This window comes from Nicotiana tabacum, chromosome 14 (assembly GCF_000715075.1).
Source record: "Nicotiana tabacum cultivar K326 chromosome 14, ASM71507v2, whole genome shotgun sequence".
NCBI classification, from domain to species: Eukaryota; Viridiplantae; Streptophyta; class Magnoliopsida; order Solanales; family Solanaceae; genus Nicotiana; species Nicotiana tabacum.
The window spans coordinates 18,066,519-18,088,876 of NC_134093.1; the positions used below are offsets into that span (position 1 = coordinate 18,066,519).

At 40.2% G+C, this 22,358-nt stretch overlaps 1 protein-coding gene across 5 annotated transcripts in view; it reads left to right on the plus strand.

Annotated features, from left to right (window-relative positions):
* The window catches only part of LOC107780832 (uncharacterized), a 67,334-nt gene that overhangs the window by 25,248 nt on the left and 19,728 nt on the right, over nt 1-22,358 (plus strand). For 3 of the 5 annotated variants that reach the window (XR_012698552.1, XM_075229384.1, XM_016601428.2), the window contains exons 3-10: nt 18,056-18,273; nt 18,533-18,638; nt 18,746-18,847; nt 18,994-19,053; nt 19,198-19,276; nt 21,017-21,164; nt 21,635-21,758; nt 21,877-22,057. Coding sequence is in view for 4 of the 5 variants with exons in the window: in XM_075229384.1 (XP_075085485.1) it covers nt 18,056-18,273; nt 18,533-18,638; nt 18,746-18,847; nt 18,994-19,053; nt 19,198-19,276; nt 21,017-21,164; nt 21,635-21,758; nt 21,877-22,057 (1,018 nt within the window). In the remaining variant the exon portion in view is untranslated. Of the gene's footprint in view, nt 1-17,488; nt 18,274-18,532; nt 18,639-18,745; nt 18,848-18,993; nt 19,054-19,197; nt 19,277-21,016; nt 21,165-21,634; nt 21,759-21,876; nt 22,058-22,358 lie in introns of those variants that run through there. The other 2 variants (XM_016601429.2, XM_016601431.2) reach the window with 2 other exon arrangements.

Here is a 22,358-nt window from a genome sequence, read left to right on the forward strand (position 1 = left end):
GCGACCAAGGAGTCGCAAATGCGGACACTCTTGAGATCGCAAATGCGACCAAAGTGTCGCAAATGTGAACACTGCCCAGGTCAGGCTTCTTCGAAATTGCGAAGCCTTCCTCGAAAATGCAAGGTTCGCAAATGCGAACAAATTGTTGCATTTGCGATACCTGCAACACCTGCCAAGAAACACCACAAAAACTGAAGTTTTTCTCATCCTCCCGAACGTTCGAAATTCACCCTAGCCCTCGGGGCTCCACGCCAAATACCCACACAAGTCTAACAACATTATACAAACTCGCTCAAGTAATCGAAGCACTGAAATAACATCAAAAACCACGAATCGGACGCCACAACGCATCGATTAACTCAAAAACTTCTAAAAATACTTCCGCGCGTCCGATTCCAATCAAATCAACTCGGAATGACGCCAAATTTTGCATGCAAGTCTTAAATGACATTACAGACCTACTACATCTTTTGGAACCAGAATCCGAACTCGATATCAAAAAGTCACCCTCGGTCATACTTTCCAAAAACTTTAAATTTCCATATTTTGCCAAATGACCCCGAAACGACCTACGGACCTCCAAATCCATTTTCGGTCGCGCCCCTAAGTCTATAATCACCATACGGATATATTCTCATGCTCGGAATCCCAAATGGACGTCTATAATGTAAAGATCCACTTTAACCCAAACTTATGAAATTCACCCAAAATGCCAACTTTCACTATTAGGCGCCGAAACGCTCCCGGGTCATCCAAAACTCGACCCGAGCATACGCGCAAGTCCGAAATTATCATACGAACCTATTGGAACCGTCAGATCTCAATTCCAAAGTCGTTTACTCAAAATGTTGACCGAAGTCAAACTTAGCCTTTTAAGGCCAACTTAAGGAGCCAAGTGTTCCGATTTCAATCCGAACCATTCCAAATCCTGAACTAACCGTCCCAACAAGTCATAAAACAGTAAAAGCACGCATGGGAAATCTTATTTAGGGGAACGAGGTTCTAGAAAGCAAAACAACCAGTCGGGTCGTTACATAATAATATACTAACCCTTTTACTTTGTGTTCTCACTGGGGGGTACAGACTCCGGAGGGGCTCCTACAGCCCAAGCGCTATAATCTTCACGGACAACTCACGTGCTATAATATCGTGCACGAACAACTCACGTGCCATAATATCCTTACCTCACCGTTAATGACGAGCTACACAGTTATAGTTCACTTTCAGTAAATCCAGTTTCAAATCTGCCAGTTTAAGTCAAATCAATTTTATACAGTTCAATTTTATGTAATCCGGATATAAATTCTTTCAAAGATTTCACAATAATAATAGATAGCAACCAAGTGCAACAACAAATGCAAAGCAAGTACAACCTCTCAGACAACAATCACTCAACTCATCACCACAACTCAACCACTCGACTCTCAGCCCTCAACACTCACACTCAATGTGTACTCGCACTCACTGGGGGTGTACAGACTACGGAGGGGCTCCTATAGCCCAAACGCCATAATCTTCACGGACAACTCACGTGCAATAATATCGTACACGGATAACTCACGTGCTATAATATCGTGCACGGACAACTCACGTGCCATAATATCCTTACCTCACCGATAGGCCCTTGGCCTTACTCAGTCCTCAACCTCTCTAGTCTCTCGGGCTCTCAGAAATCACAAAGATCAGCCCAAACAAAGATAACATAATGCATCAATAAATATCAAGAAAGACTGAGGTATGATACACAAGTAAACTCATGACTGAGCACAAGATAGAAATTAGCAATTAATTTAATAAGTATGTGCCCTCTATGGGTCCCAACAGTACTATCACATAGCCTAAGCATGATTTCTAACATAATTTATAGTCAAATTTCTTCAACACATAAAGAGCATATAGCTAACAATAAATTATTTAACTTTACAGTTTTACGGGACGGACCAAGTCACATTTCTCTCGGTACACACCCACACGCCTGTCACCTAGCATGTGCGTCACCTCCAAAATAATCACATGACACAAAATCCGGAGTTTCATACCCTCAGGACCATATTTATAACTGTTACTTACCTCAAAGTGTGAAATTCTTTACTCTGCTATGCCCTTGCCTCGCAAATCTGTCTCTGAATGCCTCGCATCCGGTCATAAATAATTCGTTTCAGTCAATAAAATTTATTGGAATTAATTCCATAAGAAAATACTAATTTTTCATAAAAATCCGAAATCTAGCTCAAATATCGCTCGTGGGATCGGACCCATATATCGGAACCCGACAAAGGTTACAAAATCTGGAAGCCCATTCAACCACGAGACTAACCATACCAATTTTACCAAAATCCGACATCAACTCAACCCTCAAATCTACAAATCTTATTTCCAAATTTCTAAGTTCCAATCTCCGATTTACACCTCAAAAATCATGTAATCTAGTCGGATTATTCGATGATAATTCAATATTATGGAGTAGAAATGATCACAAGGGACTTACCTCAAGTTTTTCTTGAAAATATATCAAAAATCACCTCTTCTCAAGCTCTAATTTGTCAAAAATGGCGAATGGGACGAAGTCCATATTTTTATAATTCTGCCCAGACAACCTCGGTTCTGCCTCGATCTTGGCCTTCGATCGAGGTCCTCGATCCTAGGCCTCGATCATGGTTTCGATTCTGATCCTCAATCCTAGGCCTCGATCGTGGCTTCGATCCCGATCCTCGATCATGGCCCTCGACCCTGGGCTTTGATCATGTCTTCGACCCTGCATTCGATCGTGGCCCTCGACTCTGGGCTCGATCATGGCTTCGATCGTGGCCCTCGACCCTGGGCTCGATCATGGCCCTCAATCCCGTGCTCGATCTGGGCTCGATTCCAACATAAGGAAATTGCAGCAGCTGTTGTAGTTCAATTTTTGATCTGTTAACCATCCGAAACTCACCAGAGGCCCCCGGGACCTCAACTAAATATACAAACAAGTTCTAAAACATCAGACGAACTTAGTCAAATCCTCAAATCACCTCAAACAATGCTAAAACCATGAATTACGCCCCAATTCAAGCCTATTTGAACTTTGAAATTTTCTAATTTCTATAAATAACGCTGAAACCTATCAAATCACGTTCGATTGACCTCAAATTTTTCACACAATTCATAAATGACATAACATACCTATTAAAATTTTCAAAATTGAATTTCGACCCCGATATCAAAAAGTCAACCTCCGGTCAAACTTCTCAAAAATTCAACTTTCGGCATTTCAAGCCTAATTCCTCTACGGACCTCCAAAAATTTTCTCGAAAACGCTCCTAAGTCCAAAATCACCATACGGAGCTATTGAAATTATCAAAATTCAAATTCAAGGTCGTTTACACATAGGTCCATATCCGGTCCACTTTTCTAACTTAAATTTTTTCAATTATGAGACTAAGTATGTGTCTCATTTCATTCTGAATTTCTTCCGAACCCGAACCGACTAACCCAATAAGTCATAAAACAATTACAAGGTATAAATTGAGCAATAAATGGGGGAACGGGGTTATAATATTCAAAAGGACCGGTCGGGTCGTTACACTCTCCCCCTCTTAAACAAACATTTGTCCTCGAACAGGTTTAGAATAATACCTGAAGTCTCAAATAAGTGTGGATATTTTCTCTGCATCTCCTACTCAATCTCCCAAGTAGCTTCTCCGGCTGACTGGCCTCTCCAATGCACCTTCACTTATGTTATGCTCTTTGACCTCAGCTTTCGAACCTGCCGATCTAAAATAGCCACCGGCTCCACATCATAAGTCAAATTACCGTCAAGTTGTACTGTACTGAAATCCAGAATATGAGACGGATCCCCGACATACTTTCGGAGCATAGATACATGGAATACTGGATGAACACCTGATAGACTAGGTGGTAAAGCAAGTTCATAAGCCACCTCCCCAATTTTCTTAAGTATCTCAAAAGGTCCAATATACCGAGGGCTCAACTTGCCCTTTTTTCTGAACCTCAACACACCCTTCATGGGTGAAATCTGAGCAGAACCTCCTCCCCAACCATGTAATTAACATCGCGGACCTTCCTGTCGACATAACTCTTCTGCCTAGACTGCGTCGTGCGAAGCCGTTCCTGAATCACCTTGACCTTCTCTAAAGCATCCTAAACCAAGTCAGTACCCAATATTCTAACCTCACCAGGCTCAAACCAACCCACCGGAGACCGACACCGTCTCCCATATAAATCTTCATACAGAGCCATTTGAATTCTTGATTGGTAGCTATTATTGTAAGCAAACTCCTCAAGTGGCAGAAATTGATCCCAAGAACCCCCAAAATCAATAACACAAGCGCGTAGCATATCCTCTAATATATGAATAGTGCGCTCAGACTGTCCGTTCGTCTGAGGGTGAAATGTTGTACTCAACTGAACCTATGTGCCCAATTCTCGTTGCATTGCCCTCCAAAACTGTGAGGTAAACTTCATAGCCCGATCTGAAATAATGGACATCGGCACATCATATAGGCGAACAATCTCGCGAATATAAATCCCAGCCAACCGCTCCAAAGAATAATTAGTACCGACTGGAATAAAATGCGCAAATTTGATCAACCGATCTACTATCACCCAAACAACATCAAACTTTCTCAAAGTCTATGTGAGTCCAACTACGAAGTCCATGGTAATACGCTCCCACTTCCACTCCGAAATTTCAAGTCTTTGTAGCAATCCACTCGGTCTCTAATGCTCGTACTTTACATGTTGACAATTTAAACACCGAGATATAAACCCAACTATATCTTTCTTCATCCGCCTCCACTAATAGTATTGTCACAAATCCTGATACATCTTCGCAGCACCTGGATGAATAGAGTACCGCGAACTGTGAGCTTCCTCGAGAATCAGCTCACGCAATCCATCTACATTAGGCACACATAGCCTACCCTGCATCCGTAATATACCGTCATCTACAATAGTGACTTCCTTGGCATCACCGTGCTGAACTGTGTCCTTAAGGACAAACATATGTGGATCATCATACTGGCACTCTCTGATGCGATCATATAAAGAAGACGGAGAAATCACACATGCCAAAACTCAATTCGGCTCGGAAACATCCAATCTAACAAACTGATTAGCCAAGGCTTGAACATCCAAGGTTAAAGGCCTCTCTGCTATCGGTAAGTATGCTAAACTGCCCAAACTCTCCGCCTTACGACTCAAGGCATCGGCCACCACATTGGCCTTTCCGGGATGATAGAGAATTGAATTGTGATATCATAATCCTTAAGTAACTCTAACCACCTTCGCTGTCGCAAGTTAAGATCCTTCTGTTTAAACAAATGTTGTAGACTCCGATGATCGGTATATACCTTACGTTGGACACCGTACAAGTAATGCCGACAAATTTTCAAGGCATGAACAATAACTGCTAACTCAAGATCATGGACTGGATAATTCTTTTCATGTACCTTTAATTGTCTGGACGCATAGGCAATCACCCTACCATATTGTATCAGCACTGCGCCGAGACCAATACGTGACGCGTCACAATACACAGTATAAGACTATGAACCTGTAGGCAACACTAATACTGGAGATGTAGTCAAAGCTACTTTGAGCTTCTGAAAGATCTCTTCATACTCATCCAACCACCAGAATGGAGCACCTTTCTGGGTCAATTTAGTCATAGGCGATGCAATAAACGAGAATCCCTCCACAAAACGATAATAATAACCGGCCAAGCCGAGAATACTCCGAATCTCAGTAACTGAAGATGGCTTGGGCCAACTCTGAACTGCCTCTATTTTCTTTGGATCCACCATAATTCCTTTATTGGACACTATATGCCCCAAGAATGCCACCGAACTAAGCCAGAACTCACACTTAGAGAATTTGGCATAAAGTTTCTCCTCTCTCAGCCTCTGTAATATAATACCCAAGTGTTGTGCATGCTCCTTCTGACTACATGAGTACACCTGAATATCATCAATGAATACCACGACAAATAAATCAAGATATGGATGAAACACACTATTCATCAAATGCATAAATGATGCTGGGGCATTGGTTAGCCCCAAAGACATCACAAGAAATTCATAGTGGCCATAACGAGTTCTGAATGCCGTCTTTAGAATATCCGAATCCCGAATTTTCAACTGGTGATACCCTGATCTCAAATCAATTTTGGAGAACACTCTCGCTCCATGAAGCTGGTCAAATAAATCATCAATACGTGGCAAAGGATATCTATTTTTGATTGTAACTTTGTTCAACTGCCTATAATCAATGCATATCCGTATAGTACCATCTTTCTTCTTCACAAACAGAACCGGTGCACCCCAAGGTGACACATTAGGCCTAATAAAACCCCTTTCAAGGAGTTCTTGAAGTTGTTCTTTTAATTCTTTTAACTCAGCTGGTGCCATACTATACAGAGGAATAGAAATAGGCTGAGCGCCCTGCACCAAGTCTATACCGAAATCAATATCCATGTCGAGTGGCATACACGGCAGGTCTGCAGGAAATACATCCGAAAAGTCTCGCACGATCGGTACTGAATCAATAATAGGAGTATCAGCATCAACATCTCTCACAAAGGCCAAATATGACAGACATCCCTTTCCAACCATACGTTGGACCTTCAAATAAGAAATTACCCTACTAGGAACAAAATTTAGAGAACCTCTCCATTCAACCTTTGACAACCCCGGCATCGTCAACATCACAATTTTTGCGTGACAGTCCAGAATAGCATGACATGAAGACAACCAATCCATACCCAGGATTACATCGAAATCAACCATACCGAGTAATAAGAGATCAGCTCTGGTCTCTAGTTCCCCAATAGTTATCACACACGACCAATACACATGATCGACAATAATAATATCGCCTATCGGTGTAGATACACAAATAGGTGAAACTAAGGACTCATAGGGCATATCCAGATAATGAGCAAAATATGACGATACATATGAATAAGTGGAACCAGGGTCAAATAATATAGAAGCCTCCCTGTGGCACACTGAAATAATACTTGTGATCGCTGCATCTGAGGCAACAACATCTGGCATGGTAGGAAAAGCATAGAATCGAGCCTGCCCACCACCTGATCGGCCTCCCCCTCTTGGGCGACCCCTAGCTTCCTAACCCCCATCCCCAGCTGGCTGGGCGGGTGGGGTAATTGCTGGTGCTGGTGCCGTTGGTCGAGAACTCTGTTGTGGAGCCCCACTCAACAGCCTAGGACAATCTCTCTTGGAATGACCCAATTCCCCGCACTTGAAACAACCCCTTCTCTGACGGAAATGCTGCTCCTGATATCCCGAAGAATTACCTGTAGAAGCCTGAGCAGACGAGGCATGATGAGAACTCTGCACTGGTAGTGCACTGAATGAAGACTGGACTGAGTGAGCACTGTAAGAACCGTGGCTAGCTGATGCACCACGATGAGCTGGATGACCCGCTTGAGCGTGTCTGTAAGAATGGCCCCTACCTCGGTAAAATTGACCCCCTAAAGGAACACCACTAATATCACTGGAACCCCGAGGCCTCTTAGCCTCCCTCTCAACCCGCTCCTCGCTCCGAACCATCTCAATCTGACGAGCAATGTCAACAACCTCGTCGAAAGTAGCACCAGACACTCTCTCTCTAGTCATGAGTAATCGCAGCTGAAAAGTGAAGCCATTTATGAATCTTCTGATTTTTCCCCTATCTGTGGGAATCAACCATAAAGCATGACGGGCCAATTCTAAAAATCTCATCTCATACTGTGTCACAGACATATTGCCCTGACGAAGCTGCTCGAACTACCTGCGTAGCTCCTCTCTGCGGGACTGGGGCACGAACTTCTCCAGAAATAGACCGGAGAACTGCTTCCAAGTAAGGGGTGCTGCACCGACCGTCCTACACCTCTCGTAAGACTCCCACCATCTGAAGGCACCCCTAGAAAACTGAAAAATAGTGAATAAGACCCCACTGGTCTCTAGAATACCCGTTGTTCGAAGCATCCATTGACACTTATCCAGAAAACCCTGGGCATCCTCTGACTCAGCACCGCTAAAAGGTGGAGGTCGAAGCCTCTCAAATCTCCTCTTCTCATCATTTGCCATAACATGAACTACCAGGGCCTGAGCGGCTATAGCCGGCTGGGTTGGTAGTGCTCCCGGTATATGAAGTTCTTGTGCTACCAGAACTGGAGTATGGGCAACAGGGGTATGAGTACCTCCCCGGCCTGAGAAGTGTCAGATGCGGCCTGACCGAAACCACCTGAATAAGACCAGTGTAGGCTGCCAATATCTGGGCCAAAGTCTCCCAGTAGCATCAGACACTCTCTCTCTAGTCATGAGTAATCGCAGCTAAAAAGTGAGGCCATCTATGATTCATTCCCTGTCTATGGGAATCAACTATATAGCATGACGGGTCAATTCTGAAAATCTCATCTCATACTGTGTCACTAACATATCGCCCTGAAGAAGCTGCTCGAACTGCCTGCGCAGCTCCTCTCTGCAGGACTGGGACACGAACTTCTTCAAGAATATACATGAGAACTGCTTCTAGGTAAGGGGTGCTGCACCGACTGGCCTACACCTCTCGTAAGACTCCAACCATTTGAAGGCATCCCCAGAAAACTGAAAAGTAGTGAATGAGACCTTATTGGTCTCTAGAATACCCGTTGTTCGAAGCATCTGCTGACACTTATCCAGAAAACCCTAGGCATCCTCTGACTCAGCACCGCTAAAAGGTGGAGGTCGAAGCCTCTCAAATCTCCTCTGCTCATCATCTTCCATAATAGGAACTACCTGGGCCTGAGCGGCTATAGTCGGCTGGGCTGGTAGTGCTCCCGGTATATGAAGTTCTTGTGCTACCAGATCTGGAGTACGGGTAACAGGGGTATGAGTACCTCCCCCGGCTTGAGAAGTGTCAGGTGCGGCCTGAGCCGAAACCACTTGAGCAAGACTAGTGTAGGCTGCCAATATCTGGGCCAAAGTCTCCTAGTAGCATCAGACACTCTCTCTCTAGTCATGAGTAATCACAGCTGAAAAGTGAGGCCATCTATGATTCTTTCCCTGTCTGTGGGAATCAACGAGATAGCATGGCGGGCCAATTCTGAAAATCTCATCTCATACTATGTCACGGACATATCGCCGTGACGAAGCTGCTCGAACTGCCTGCGCAGCTCCTCTCTGCGGGACTGGGCAAGAACTTCTCCAGGAATAGACCGGAGAACTGCTTCCAGGTAAGGGGTGCTGCACCAACCAGCCTACACCTCTCGTAAGAATCCCACCATCTGAAGGCACTCCCAAAGAACTGAAAAGTAGTGAATGAGACCCCACGGGACTCTAGAATACTCGTTGTTCGAAGCATCCGCTGACACTTATTCAGAAAACCCTAGGCATCTTCTGACTTAGCACCGCTAAAAGGTGGAGGTCAAAGCCTCTCAAGTCTCTTCTGTTCATCATCTGCCATAACAGGAACTACCAGGGCCTGAGCGACTGGAGTCGGCTGGGCTGGTAGTGCTCCCGGTATATGAAGTTCATGTGCTACCAGATATGGAGTACGGGCAATAGGGGTATGAGTACCTCCCCAGCGTGAGAAGTTCAGGTGCGTCCTGAGCTGAAACCACCTGAGCAAGATCAGTGCAGGCTGCCAATATCTGGGCCAAAGTCTCCCAGTAGCACCAGACACTCTCTCTCTAGTCATGAGTAATCGCTGCTGAAAAGTGAGGCCATCTATGAAACTCCTGATTCTTTCCCTGTCTGTGGCAATCAACCAGATAGCATGATGGGCCAATTCTGAAAATATCATCTCATACTGTGTCACGGACATATCGCCTTGACAAAGCTGCTCGAACTGCTTTCGCAGCTCCTCTCTGCGGGACTGGGCACGAACTTCTCCAGGAATAGACTGGAGAACTGCTTCCAGGTAAGGGGTGCTGCACCGATTGGCCTACACCTCTCGTAAGACTCCCACCATCTGAAGGCATCCCCAGAAAACTGAAAAGTAGTAATTGAGACCCCATTGGTCTCTAGAATACCCGTTGTTCGAAGCATCCACTAACACTTATCTAGAAAACCCTGGGCATCCTCTGACTCAGCACCGCTAAAAGGTGGAGGTCGAAGCCTCTCGAATCTCTCAAGTCTCCTATGCTCATCATCTGCCATAACAGGAACTACCAGGGCCTGAGCGGCTGGAGCCAGCTGGGCTGGTAGTGCTCCCGGTATATGAAGTTCATGTGCTACCAGATCTGGAGTACGGGCAACAGAGGTATGAGTACCTCTCCGGCCTGAGAAGTGTTAGGTGCGTCCTGAGCTGAAACCACCTGAGCAAGACCAGTGCAGGCTGCCAATATCTGGGCCAAAGTCTCCTAGTAGCACCAGACACTCTCTCTCTAGTCATGAGTAATCGCAGCTAAAAAGTGAGGCTATCTATGAATCTCCTGATTCTTTCCCTGTCTGTGGGAATCAACCAGATAGCATGACGGGCCAATTCTGAAAATCTCATCTCATACTGTGTCGCGAACATATCGCCCTGACGCAGCTACTCGAACTGCTTGCACAACTCCTCTCTGAGGGACTGGGGCACGAACGTCTCCAGGAATAGACCGAAGAACTGCTTCCAGGTAAGGAGTGCTGAACCGACCGGCCTACACCTCTCGTAAGACTCCCACCATCTAAAGGCACCCCCAAAAAATTAAAAAGTAGTGACTTAGACCCCACTGGTCTCTAAAATACTCGTTGTTCGAAGCATCCGCTGACACTAATCTAGAAAACAATGGGCATCCTCTGACTCAGCACCACTAAAAGGTGGAGGTCGAAGCCTCTCAAATCTCTCAAGTCTCCTATGCTCATCATCTGCCATAATAGGAACTACTAGGGCCTAAGCGGGTGGGCTGGTAGTGCTCCCGGTATATGAAGTTCCTGTGCTACCAGATCTGGAGTACGGGCAACAAGGGTATGAGTACCTCCCCCGGCCTGAGAAGTGTCGGGTGCGGCCTAAGTCGAAACCACCTGATCAAGACCAGTGCAGGCTGCCAATATCTGGGCCAAAGTCTCCTAAAGGCCTGGAATCTCAATGGGCACAGTTGGTGCCTGAGCTGATCCTGTCAGCTAAGCTATATCCGGAATCTGCTCCTGAGCTGGAGCAACTGGTGGTACTACAGGTGCTGGTCCAACTATGGTACGAGCTACACTTCGACCTCTACCTCGACCCCGGCCTCTACCACGGCCCCGACCTCTCGCGGCCCTAACTGTTGGCATTGATGGCTGACCGTCCGATCTGGTAGTACGTGTCCTCACCATCTGTGAGAGAATAGAATATCAGTAATTTAGTTTCTAGAATCAACAAATTCGCACGACAGAATACAAGAAAGTGAAATTTTCCTAAGGGTTCTGCAGCCTATCGAAGATAAGTACAGACGTCTCTGTACCGATCCGCAAGACTCTACTAAACCTGCTCATGACTCGTGAGACCTATGTAACCTAGGCTCTGATACCAACTTGTCACGACCCAAAATCTCAACATGTCGTGATGGCGTCTATCTCGATACTAGGCAAGCCGATAATCTCGATAAACCACAATTTCTCTTAAGTTTGAAAATACAATAATTTAATACAATACAAAATCTCACAAATACTGACACGAACACTCCTCAAAACCTGGTGTTACTGAGTACATGAGCATCTAATATGAATACAAGTCTAGAAAATACGGTTTATAATAGATTGAGACCAAATACAGTAAATAATGAGATAGAGAAGGAGAGATAAGGTCTGCGGAACACGACAGCTACCTCAAAATCTCCTGAAAATCAACTGAGCGAAATGATCAGCACCCGCTATATCCGGGAATACCTGGATCTGCACACGAAGTGCAGGGTGTAGTATGAGTACAACCAACTCAGCAAGTAACAATAATAACTAAGGAAGTGAAGATAATGACGAGCTACACATTTATAGTTCACTTTCAGTAATTCCAGTAAATAATAAACATGCTTTCAAATCCAGCAGTTTAAGTCAAATCAATTTTATACAGTTCAATTTTATGTAATCCGGATATAAATTCTTTCAGAGATTTCACAATAATAACAAATAGCAACCAAGTGCAACAACAAATGCAAAGCAAGTACAACCTCTCATGCAACAATCACTCAACTCATCACCACAACTCAACCACTCGGCTCTGAGCCCTCAGCACTCACACTCAATGGGTACCCGCGCTCACTTGGGCTGTACAAACTTCGGAGGAGCTCCTACAGCCCAAGCGCCATAATTTGCATGGACAACTCATGTGGTATAATATCGTGCACGGATAACTCACGTGCTATAATATCCTTACCTCACCGACATGCCCTCAGCCTTACTCAGTCCTCAACCTCTCTAGTCTTTCGGGCTCTCAGAAATCACAAAGATCAGCCCAAACAAAGATAACATAATGCATCAACAAATATCAAGAAAGACTGAGGTATGATACGCAAGTAAACTCATGACTGAGCACAAGATAGAAATTAGCAATTAATTCAATAAGTATGTGCCCTATGTGGGTCCCAACAGTACTATCACATAGCCTAAGCATGATTTCTAACATGATTTATAGTCAAATTTTTTCAACACATAAAGAGCATATAACTAACAATAAATTATTCAACTTTACAGTTTCACGGGACGGACTAAGTCACAATTCTCTCGGTACACGCCCATACGCCTGTCACCTAGCATGTGCATCACCTCCAAAATAATCACATGACACAAAATTCGGGGTTTCATACCCTCAGGACCAGATTTATAACTGTTACTTACCTCAAAGCGTGAAATTCTTTACTCTAATATGCCCTTGCCTCGCAAATCGGCCTCCGAATGCCTCGCATATAGTCATACGGAGCTATTGAAATCATCAAAATTCAAATCTGAGGTCGTTTACACATAGGTCCATATCCGATCCACTTTTCTAACTTAAAGTTTTTCAATTATGAGACTAAGTGTCTCATTTCATTCTGAATTCCTTCTGAACCCGAACCAACTAATCCGATAAGTCATAAATCAATTGCAAGGCATAAATTGAGCAATAAATGGAAAAATGTGGTTATAATATTCAAAACGATCGGCCGGGTCGTTACAAAACAAATCTACCACTTTATGCTACAACAATAAATCTTGAATTACTCCCTGGACCTATACATAATTGACCTAAAGAGAACAAAGAAATCAAAGAAAAAGAGAAGAACACGATAGATTAGACTTCTGAGCACCAAGATATACAAATCTAATGACATTATTTCTGACATTAACCGAAATCTTCTTGAAGATTAGAAAATGCAAACTCATATTCATTCGTGCATTTGTTACATTAAATTCTCATGTTATCGATCCCAGTTAAATTGCATGTATAAATTTCTTGGAAGTCTTTTTTAATTTTACCAAATTCGTGTGTGCTCCAATAAATGAGGCAATGCACTCCTTTACATAGGTAGTATGAGGCGGCGGTGGAAATTATATATTCTAGTCCATGCCAAATTTATAGTATATGGAACATAACAATGGGTAGGAATCTTGCTTTGTATATGAACCCCATGCGACTTAGTATTAATTAGTAAAGGTTTTCAATGTTACAATTTTATCCACAAATGAAATTATATTAAAAGTAATAGGATTACATGGCTAAAAATATTTACTTGTTCAATTTTATATGAATTAGACATCCCGAAAGTAATTATACTAATAGGATTCCTAAAGGTAATCATGTAGGATTCCTAACGTGTAGTATTATGTCCTAAAACTAATAGGATTATAAGGCTAATATCTAAAATTTTGGTTATGTCATTTTATTATGAGTTATTATGCGTAATATTATAAGTTTATTTTTGTAAACCGACATTGTATTCATGCTTTTATAATAATATAGATAATATTTTTGAGAACATTCAAATAATTGTTCATGATGAATTTTTCTTTTTCACAAACTTATATTTAATTTATTCACAATTTTAATTATAGCGTTTGTGCTAGCAAAGAATATAATAATATTTTATTTGGACTAATAACTAAATTTGGTTGACTAATTAAATTTTTTAATTTAATTATAAAAAAATAAAATAATTAATCCTTTAGCAAAGATCAGAACACTCGTTAGTGTGCGACCCCATAGGTTCAATACTAAAACGGGTAGTAAATTAATCAGATCAATATACTAATCAAAGGTGGAGTCTAGCAACGCTCCTTAAAGACCGGATATAATGAAGTATGCAATTTACTTTCAAGAACCAGTAGAAGAATAATATAGTAATTTCTTATGTCCTTGTAGCTATGGGTCACCCTAGGATATGGTTCAACTGTCAAATCTTAATAGGTGACAACTATGTGCTCATGTCAAATATAATCGACCATTGAATGACCTAATAAACTCTTTTCTTCTTTCATTCAATTGCCCTGGCCAAGGTCTTAATTTGGTCGTTTATAATTCATGACAACACGGAGCTTAAACTCATTACCAAGAGTCGACGGATTCCATCTTGATCAATCACTAATTCTACAAGTATTTAATCATACCCAATATCCTTTCAACTATCGCCCTAGTGCCATAAGTGTCTAATATCAAAGCATAATAAATAACTTGTCAATTACTATGACGGTCTCAGGTCAAAGGAAACTGTTACATCACATTCTTCAAGAGAATATCCTATTGACAGTTTATGAGAATTCTAACCATTAGGAATTATCCAATGAGTCAGTTCAATAATCATATCTCTATATGCATCATCTATCTATGTGATTTAGTTAATGAGATCAGCTAATCTTTATCCCATAAAGACAATCACATAAATATTGATCTAACTGGATTACTAATGTCCAGATTAATAATCCTACGATCAAGAACAAATTTAGATTACATTATAAGAAACTTCACTCTCATTATCTTGATCTCCATCACGATGACAAGTCTCAAAATTTGATCAAGGACTTTATCGAGTTAATCAAATAATTAATAATAACAATGATAAAAGAATATCAAATGCCATATATGTTTTATATCAAAAAAATATGTTCAAATCATCAAATGTGAGATTGGATCTAGGGCATATCTACTATATCCCTAACACTATTTAACACAGAGTCCTACATGGCACACTGTCTATTGCTTACTCCTTTTCTTTCTATATGCGGTATGCTTTTTTTTAGGGAAAACTACGTGACATATCAAATATTTATACTGTATTTACTATTCGTTACTATATTTTCAGCAAAGTTATCATTCATAGCTATATTTGAATCTTATAGCAAATCCATGAAATAACAGATTAATTATTTTGAACTAAAATAAGAGAGCAACAAGCTCTCGTAGCTCAGTTGGTTAGAGCGCCTGTTTAGTTAGCAAAAGTTTTGAGTTCTGACTCTCAACAAGAACATTTTAATTTTCTGTATTTCTGTATTTGGCCTTAGTTGTATTCATTACGCGAACAAATACAGTCGATATATGTTGTATCCTTTGTATACACCCATGTACACATACACGTTGTATTCGTTGCGCGAACAAAATACAAGTGATACAAGTTAGTAACAAATTGAATAGTAGCTACGAATGGTGATTAGGCAAATTATAGTTATTATGCTCTAAATTATAGTGGTTTATGAAAATTTAGTTAGTTTAAAAATAAATAACATATTTTTATATTTGAAAATAATTTTATTTTAGACTTTTTATTTTATCAATTTTATCCCTAATGAGAAACTCTTATAAAAACACAAATTAAAAACCATACAAAAGCTTTTACTAGAGGTGTCAAATGGGCGGGTTAGGTTGATTTTGGGCGGGTCAAAATAGGGGAATCAATAAATGGGCGGGTCATTGGGTTGGGTCAAGATGAGCTAAAATTTGGGTTATAGCCCAACCCACCCAACTCTTACCAAGTTTTAATTAATGTGTGTTATTTTTTTTATGATTATTTAGTTATCAAATAAGACTTTTTTTCTCTTGTTATACTCATATAGGAGTAACATACTATCAAACAATAAAAGAATTATTTTTAAAAATATTTTAGCAAAATTACTCATAAATCAATTTAGGTTAAAAATCAGCCAACTTTAGATGGGTTGAGATGAACTGGGTCAACATAGGCTTAGTTCAACAAATGCATCTTTACACAAATAGCCGTTCATATTCATTGTTTACTTTTTCTAGCCATATACATAGATTATACATTAATTATACACAATTATACATAAATTATACATATATTACACCTCCACCGTCTATTTTAGTTTAAGTGGTTGGGTGGGGCGGCTATTTGGGTTAATTCTTCTTCAACAAATGGGCGGGTTATTGACGTATCCAACCTTGGGCGGGTTGCACAAGTCAAACGAGTTTAAACGGTGGTAATTTTTGAGAGCATGAGTTTTTTCTACAAGTTGTTAAGTCACCTCTTCTCGCAATAAAAATATTTTATCCCAAATTTACCCCTCATTTCCATCAAATTGTCTTCACCATTATTTTTAGGGAAAAGGGCCAGATATACCCATCTAATTTAAAATATTGTCTACATTTAACCTCTATCATATTTTCTGGCCAAATTTATCCCTACCGTTATACTATTCGGCCAAATTTACCCCTACCATCATCAAACTTTTAAAAAACAACCCCTTAATCTGTTAGCTAGGTAATCAAAATCTCCCAATTTCCTTTTATTTAAATCACTTGTTGTTCTTTTTGCTCCACTATTTTCAGAAATTACTATTGATGTACTAGACTATACAAATTATTCATGGATATTTTTAATTACCAATGCACCAACTTCTCTTCTTGTGATAATGTGTTTGGAATTGGTTTAAAATTTATTTATTTATTAACCTTATACACACCATAAAATTCAGTGGGTCTAAATATTGTGTATTATATGTAGTTGTTCATCATGTATGTACATGTATATTTGAATATATTTTGTTATTGTCTGGTTAGTGTAAAGTTCGATCGGCTAACTTAAGTGTGCACAATGCGAAGGCATTTGATTAAAACAAAGTTGAATTCGACAATGTAAAGTTTTCAAGTAACTTCAATTTTTCACTAATACTTGCAAAGTTTCTATACCTTTGGGCAACGAATTCATTAAAGTTGGGGTGTTGAAAATGCTTTTAGAATTTAGACAGGCTACCTAATTAAGATTCTTCAATTTACTATACTTTGTTTACAAATCGTTGTATTATTTTAATATTTTTTTCTCTTACTTTTTCTTCCATTAAGAAAGCAGGTACATGCCAATTATTTCGAAAATAGTGGATCAAGAAGAAGAATAAGTGACTTAATTATAATAATTTGGGAGATTTTTGGTCACCTGATGAATTGAGGGGTAACTTTAAAAGTTTGTTGATAGTAGGGGTAAATTTGGCCAGATAGTATAACGGTAGGAGTAAATTTAGTCCGACAGTATGACCGAGGTTAAATGTAGATAATATGGTAAAGTAGAGGGTTATATTTGGCCTTCTCCCTTGTTTTTAACCCAAAAAAGAAAAAAGAAGCCCCAGCCCTAAAACCCTCTTCTGCTTCTCTGAAATATAGTCCCAATTTTTTTTTAGCTCATTTGTGTTGTGTTTTCTTATTCGTCTCTCTCACATTAGTGCAAAGAACAGACAAGTCCAGTGCCCAACTTCACCATCAAAATTTAACCTTTCAAAAGACAAGTGTTTATATTGTCTCTAAATAAGTTTGAGTAGCTAACTGACAAATTATGTTAAGTTTAAGGGGTTATCTAGGTATTTAGCCAATGAGGAATAACTAGTGGAATTTAAAAACTGATAATTTTACTGTAAGAAACAGGAGGTATAAACATATATTGCAAATGAAGGGAAAGTTAGGGCACTAAAGCAGTATGGGTTCAACCTCTCAGCATATGAATCTATTATATCTTTAAACTTATGGGTTCAGAACTACCATTTGTTGCTATTTGATGAATTTTTGTACACAAATTTATGTTCCAAGTCGTAAATTATGGGTTCAGATCAACCCATGGCCGCTACTCTACATCCCCCCCTGCACTAAAGGGCGGGCTCATGAATTCGACATGTTAATGCTGAAATGGTGTAATTGACAGGTAACTTATCCAAACATGATGGAATTTTTTGAGTTCCTTGGAGTTAATATGGAGATCTCTCATATGTCATTTTCAGTGACCTTAGACCAAGGCGGTGGTTGCGAATGGGGTACCCGAAATGGAATCTCTAGTTTGTTTGCACAGAAGAAGAATGTCTTGAATCCATATTTTTGGCAAATGATTAGAGAAATTATCAAGTTCAAGCAGGATGTCATAAGGTACTAATGAATTATTTATCTTTATATATGTGAGTATGTGACTACTTATCATTAATCAATTCCATTGAGCAATTTGTTGATTTTCTGATCTCATTAGAAATTTAGAGCACAGAGTCTCTTTGTTCATTGAACATCATGCATTTGATTAAAATGGACTAAATCGTTCTGTTTTGTACGCTTTCTTTATATATGCGTCAAGGAAAGAGCTATCTCCAATGAAGTTTATTTCATCACGAATATGTTTCTGATCGCATTGCAGTTACCTTGAAGCACTTGACAACAATCCTGACATTGATTGCGATGAAACATTATGGCAATTTATTAAGTCAAATGGCTGTTCGGAGTTATTTCTGAAGGCTTATCTGGTGACACTGCTGATTGTCATAGTTATTGATTTTGATAGGTGTATTATACTTTTTGTTCACTCAACAAATTGTCCTTGCTTTAAGCAATTTACTCATATGTTTCACAGATTCCAATATGTTCTTCTATCTGGTCCTGTCCCTTAGAAGGAGTAATGGGATTTTCTGCTTATTCCATTCTTTCAGTCTTCCGCGACCACCATCTTCTTCAGGTTCTTCCACTCATCAACTGTTCAATTAGCATACTTTGTGTGTAGATTATACCAAATTGTTAAATGCAAGAGACTGAATTTGAATGCTTACATATATCATTTTATTATATTTGTGCCTAAGGCTGCTTTTGTTTCTTTCTTTAAAGCTCTTTGGTCTCTCTCAGTTGCTCACTGTAAGATGGGGATCACATACATCTGTAAACAAGGTGAATTTTTATTCATAGATACCACAAAGTTTTTACTATTTCCCTGAGGAGAATTTCAGGCAATTACCAATTTTCACTTTCTTGCATGATATGTTAAGCATGTGTCATCCTTGAGAGTAATTTGATGGGGGACATTGAATGCAGGTTAAGGAGGAGCTGGAGAAGAGAGGCTGCCAAATAAGAACTGATTGTGAAGTAAATTCTGTATCGACAGATGGAGAAGGTCTAGTTTGGTTTTATGTTTGGCTTGTTGCAAGAGTTCGTAGTGCTGATTATTTTATCATAATAGTAGATGGGCATATATCTGTTGGAAAATAATAACAACCCAGTATAATCCCACTATTGGGGTATGGGGAGGGTAGTGTGTACGCAGACCTTACCCCTACCCTGGGGTAGAGAGGCTGTTTCCAATAGACCCTCGGCATCCTTCCCTCCAAGAACTCCCACCTTGCTCTTGGGGTGACTCGAACTCACAACCTCTTGGTTGGAAGTGGAGGGTGCTTACCATCAGAGCAACCCACCTTGTCTGGCAATTTATTTAATGAAAAGACCCTATCACTTTATGTGTTTAAAATGGTCCTTTATAAAGGCAAACTAGAAATGAGGAAGATAGGTTTTCATTGATATCCATTAGTGTTTTTTTCACACACACTGGTGTTAGTGCCAGCTTGCGCACACCTCGATTATTCCACTGGGTACCTGCTATCTCCCACCAGTGCAAATAACGGGTAACTTTATCCACCAAGACTAAGACAGATGGGAAAAAATCACCTAGTGTTCCCTGGTCTTCAATTTTTGTACCCACCTCATTGACCACTAGGCCATACCCTTGGGTGCATATCTATTTGTGTTTTTGTCTTCACTTTCTTGTTTCTTTGATAGGATTCCTAATCTGTAATCCCATTTTCCCTCTATTTTTACTACCATATCTTCCCTATTTGACCACAAGTATAAAAGTGGGGTTGTTGGCGGGGGGGGGGGGGTTGTTTAGGAAGGCTAACTGGAGAATAAAAAGACATTAGTGGATCTGACTAAAAAAATCATTATGTTGACTAAGTTATCTTGGCTTCTAGCTTGTTGATTTGTACAAGAAGATGTGTTACTTCGTTTATATTCATTTTATGATATTTTTTCAAGAGATAACAGATAGGCTATTACCTAATGGCAATTTATTTAATGAAAAAACTCAATCCTTTTATGTGTTTAAAATGGTCCTTTGTAAAGGCAAAACCAGTAATGAAGAGAATAGGTTTTCATTGATATACCATTAGTGATTTTTTTACAATATTAGCATTAACGCCAGCTTACGCACACCTCGACTATTTCACCGGGTATCTGCCACCTCCCATCAGTATAAATAATGGGTAACTCCATCCACCAAGGCTTAGGCCGATGAGATGAGAAGAAATAATCTAATATTTTTTGCTCCACCGGGTTTTAAACCGTGTTGTTCAATTTTTATACCCACTTCATTGACTACTAAGCCACAACCTTTGCATATCCATTAGTGTTTTTGTCTTCGCTTTGTTGTTTCTTTGATACGATTCCTCATCTGCAACTTTCATTTTCCCTCTATTTGACTGCCATATCTTCCCTATTTGACCACAAGTATAAAAGGTGGGGTTGTTGGCCACGCACCGGGGTGGGGGGTGGGGTGGGGGATGAAGAAGGTTAGGAAGGCTAACTGGAGAATAAAAAGACATTAGGGTATAAGAACGTGTTTGGGGGGGTTGAAGAAGGTTAGGAAGGAAGGCTAACTGGAGAATAAAAATACATTAGTGGATCTGACTGAAGACAAAAAACCATTATATTCATTTTATGATATTTTTTCAAGAGATAATGATCTAGATAGAGTTAATTTGTTGCTTATCTAGGGAAAAAGCTTCAGTGAGGTGTATTATGTTACCATCACATAGCTACGAACTACTCGTGATTCTAACTGTGAAAGGAAGAACCCTTGCAGGTTGTACCATAGCTTGCAATGATGGTGCCAAAGAAGTATATGATGGATGCATAATGGCTGCACATGCTCCGGATACTCTGAGAATGTTAGGCAAAGAGGCAACATGTGATGAAACAAGAATTCTGGGTGCTTTCCAGTATAGCTATAGGTACTTCCGATTCCCATATTCGAAACCTTGAATTTTCCGGAAAATTCCATGCATAAACTTACAACGCCAATGTGGTTTATCTTCCTCTAAAAAAGGTAATAAATGCATAGCCATGTTCGCATTTGTATTTTCTGTTACCAGAGGAGCCTTATTTTGTGCTTTAGTGAAGTTCAGTTAAAATGCATGTTCTAATTGTGGCTGGTTGTAGTCAATTAACAGCTACAACCTGCTAAATTTATGTGCTAAGATTAATATAGTTAGTAATTCCGCCTCTAAAATTCTACCATGAGGACAACTTAAAAAGGCAGAATGTCATGTTGAAGAGGTACATCTTCTTGACAAATGCGTTTTAACTAATTTCTCTTGCTGCAACTGCAATGCTGCCTGGTTTGAGAGAAGTTGGTGGATTGGACCATAGTCAAGATATATGATGTTTAAATGTAATATCATTTTCTCTTCCTCTATGACAGCGATATTTTCCTTCATCGTGACAAAACATTCCTGCCTCGCGACCCAGCTGCATGGAGTGCTTTGAACTTTCTTGGAACTACGAAAAATAGAGGACGCATGACATATTGGCTCAATGTAATCCAGGTGTGTTATGCAATACAGCGATTTATGACCTTATATAGAAATTAGAAGATAATGTTCTTCAGTGGAGAGTTCTCTTTAGTAACAGCCCTCTTATTTTATGAGCTGTCTAAACTTACAGAATCTTGGTGACTCAAAGCTGCCTTATCTCGTAACCGTCGATCCTCCTCACACACCAGAGCATATATTGCTTAAGTGGACAACAGGCCACCTAGTCCCCTCAGTTGCTGCATCAAAAGCTTCACGTGAGCTAGATCAAATCCAAGGGAAGAGAGGAATATGGTTTTGTGGAGCATATCAAGGTATGAATCGCCTTTTATGCAGAGCATGGACAGTTGTTTCAAGATAGATGTTCCTTTGTAACCTGCAATTGTTCCTAGTCTGCTGCTGGACGTCAACTATTTTCATTTAGAGAACCAGTTCCTTTAACTGAAACCTGAAGAATTGCACCACTCACTATTGTCTTTTAAATCATTTGCAGAACCCACTGTATGAAACAATATAGTTTCTTTCTCCGGACCTTTTATAGTTCTCTCAGTTAGTCCTTGGAAATTGCAGCTTATAAGTTTGAATCTGTTTTAAGAGATTATTTTGAGTCTCCAC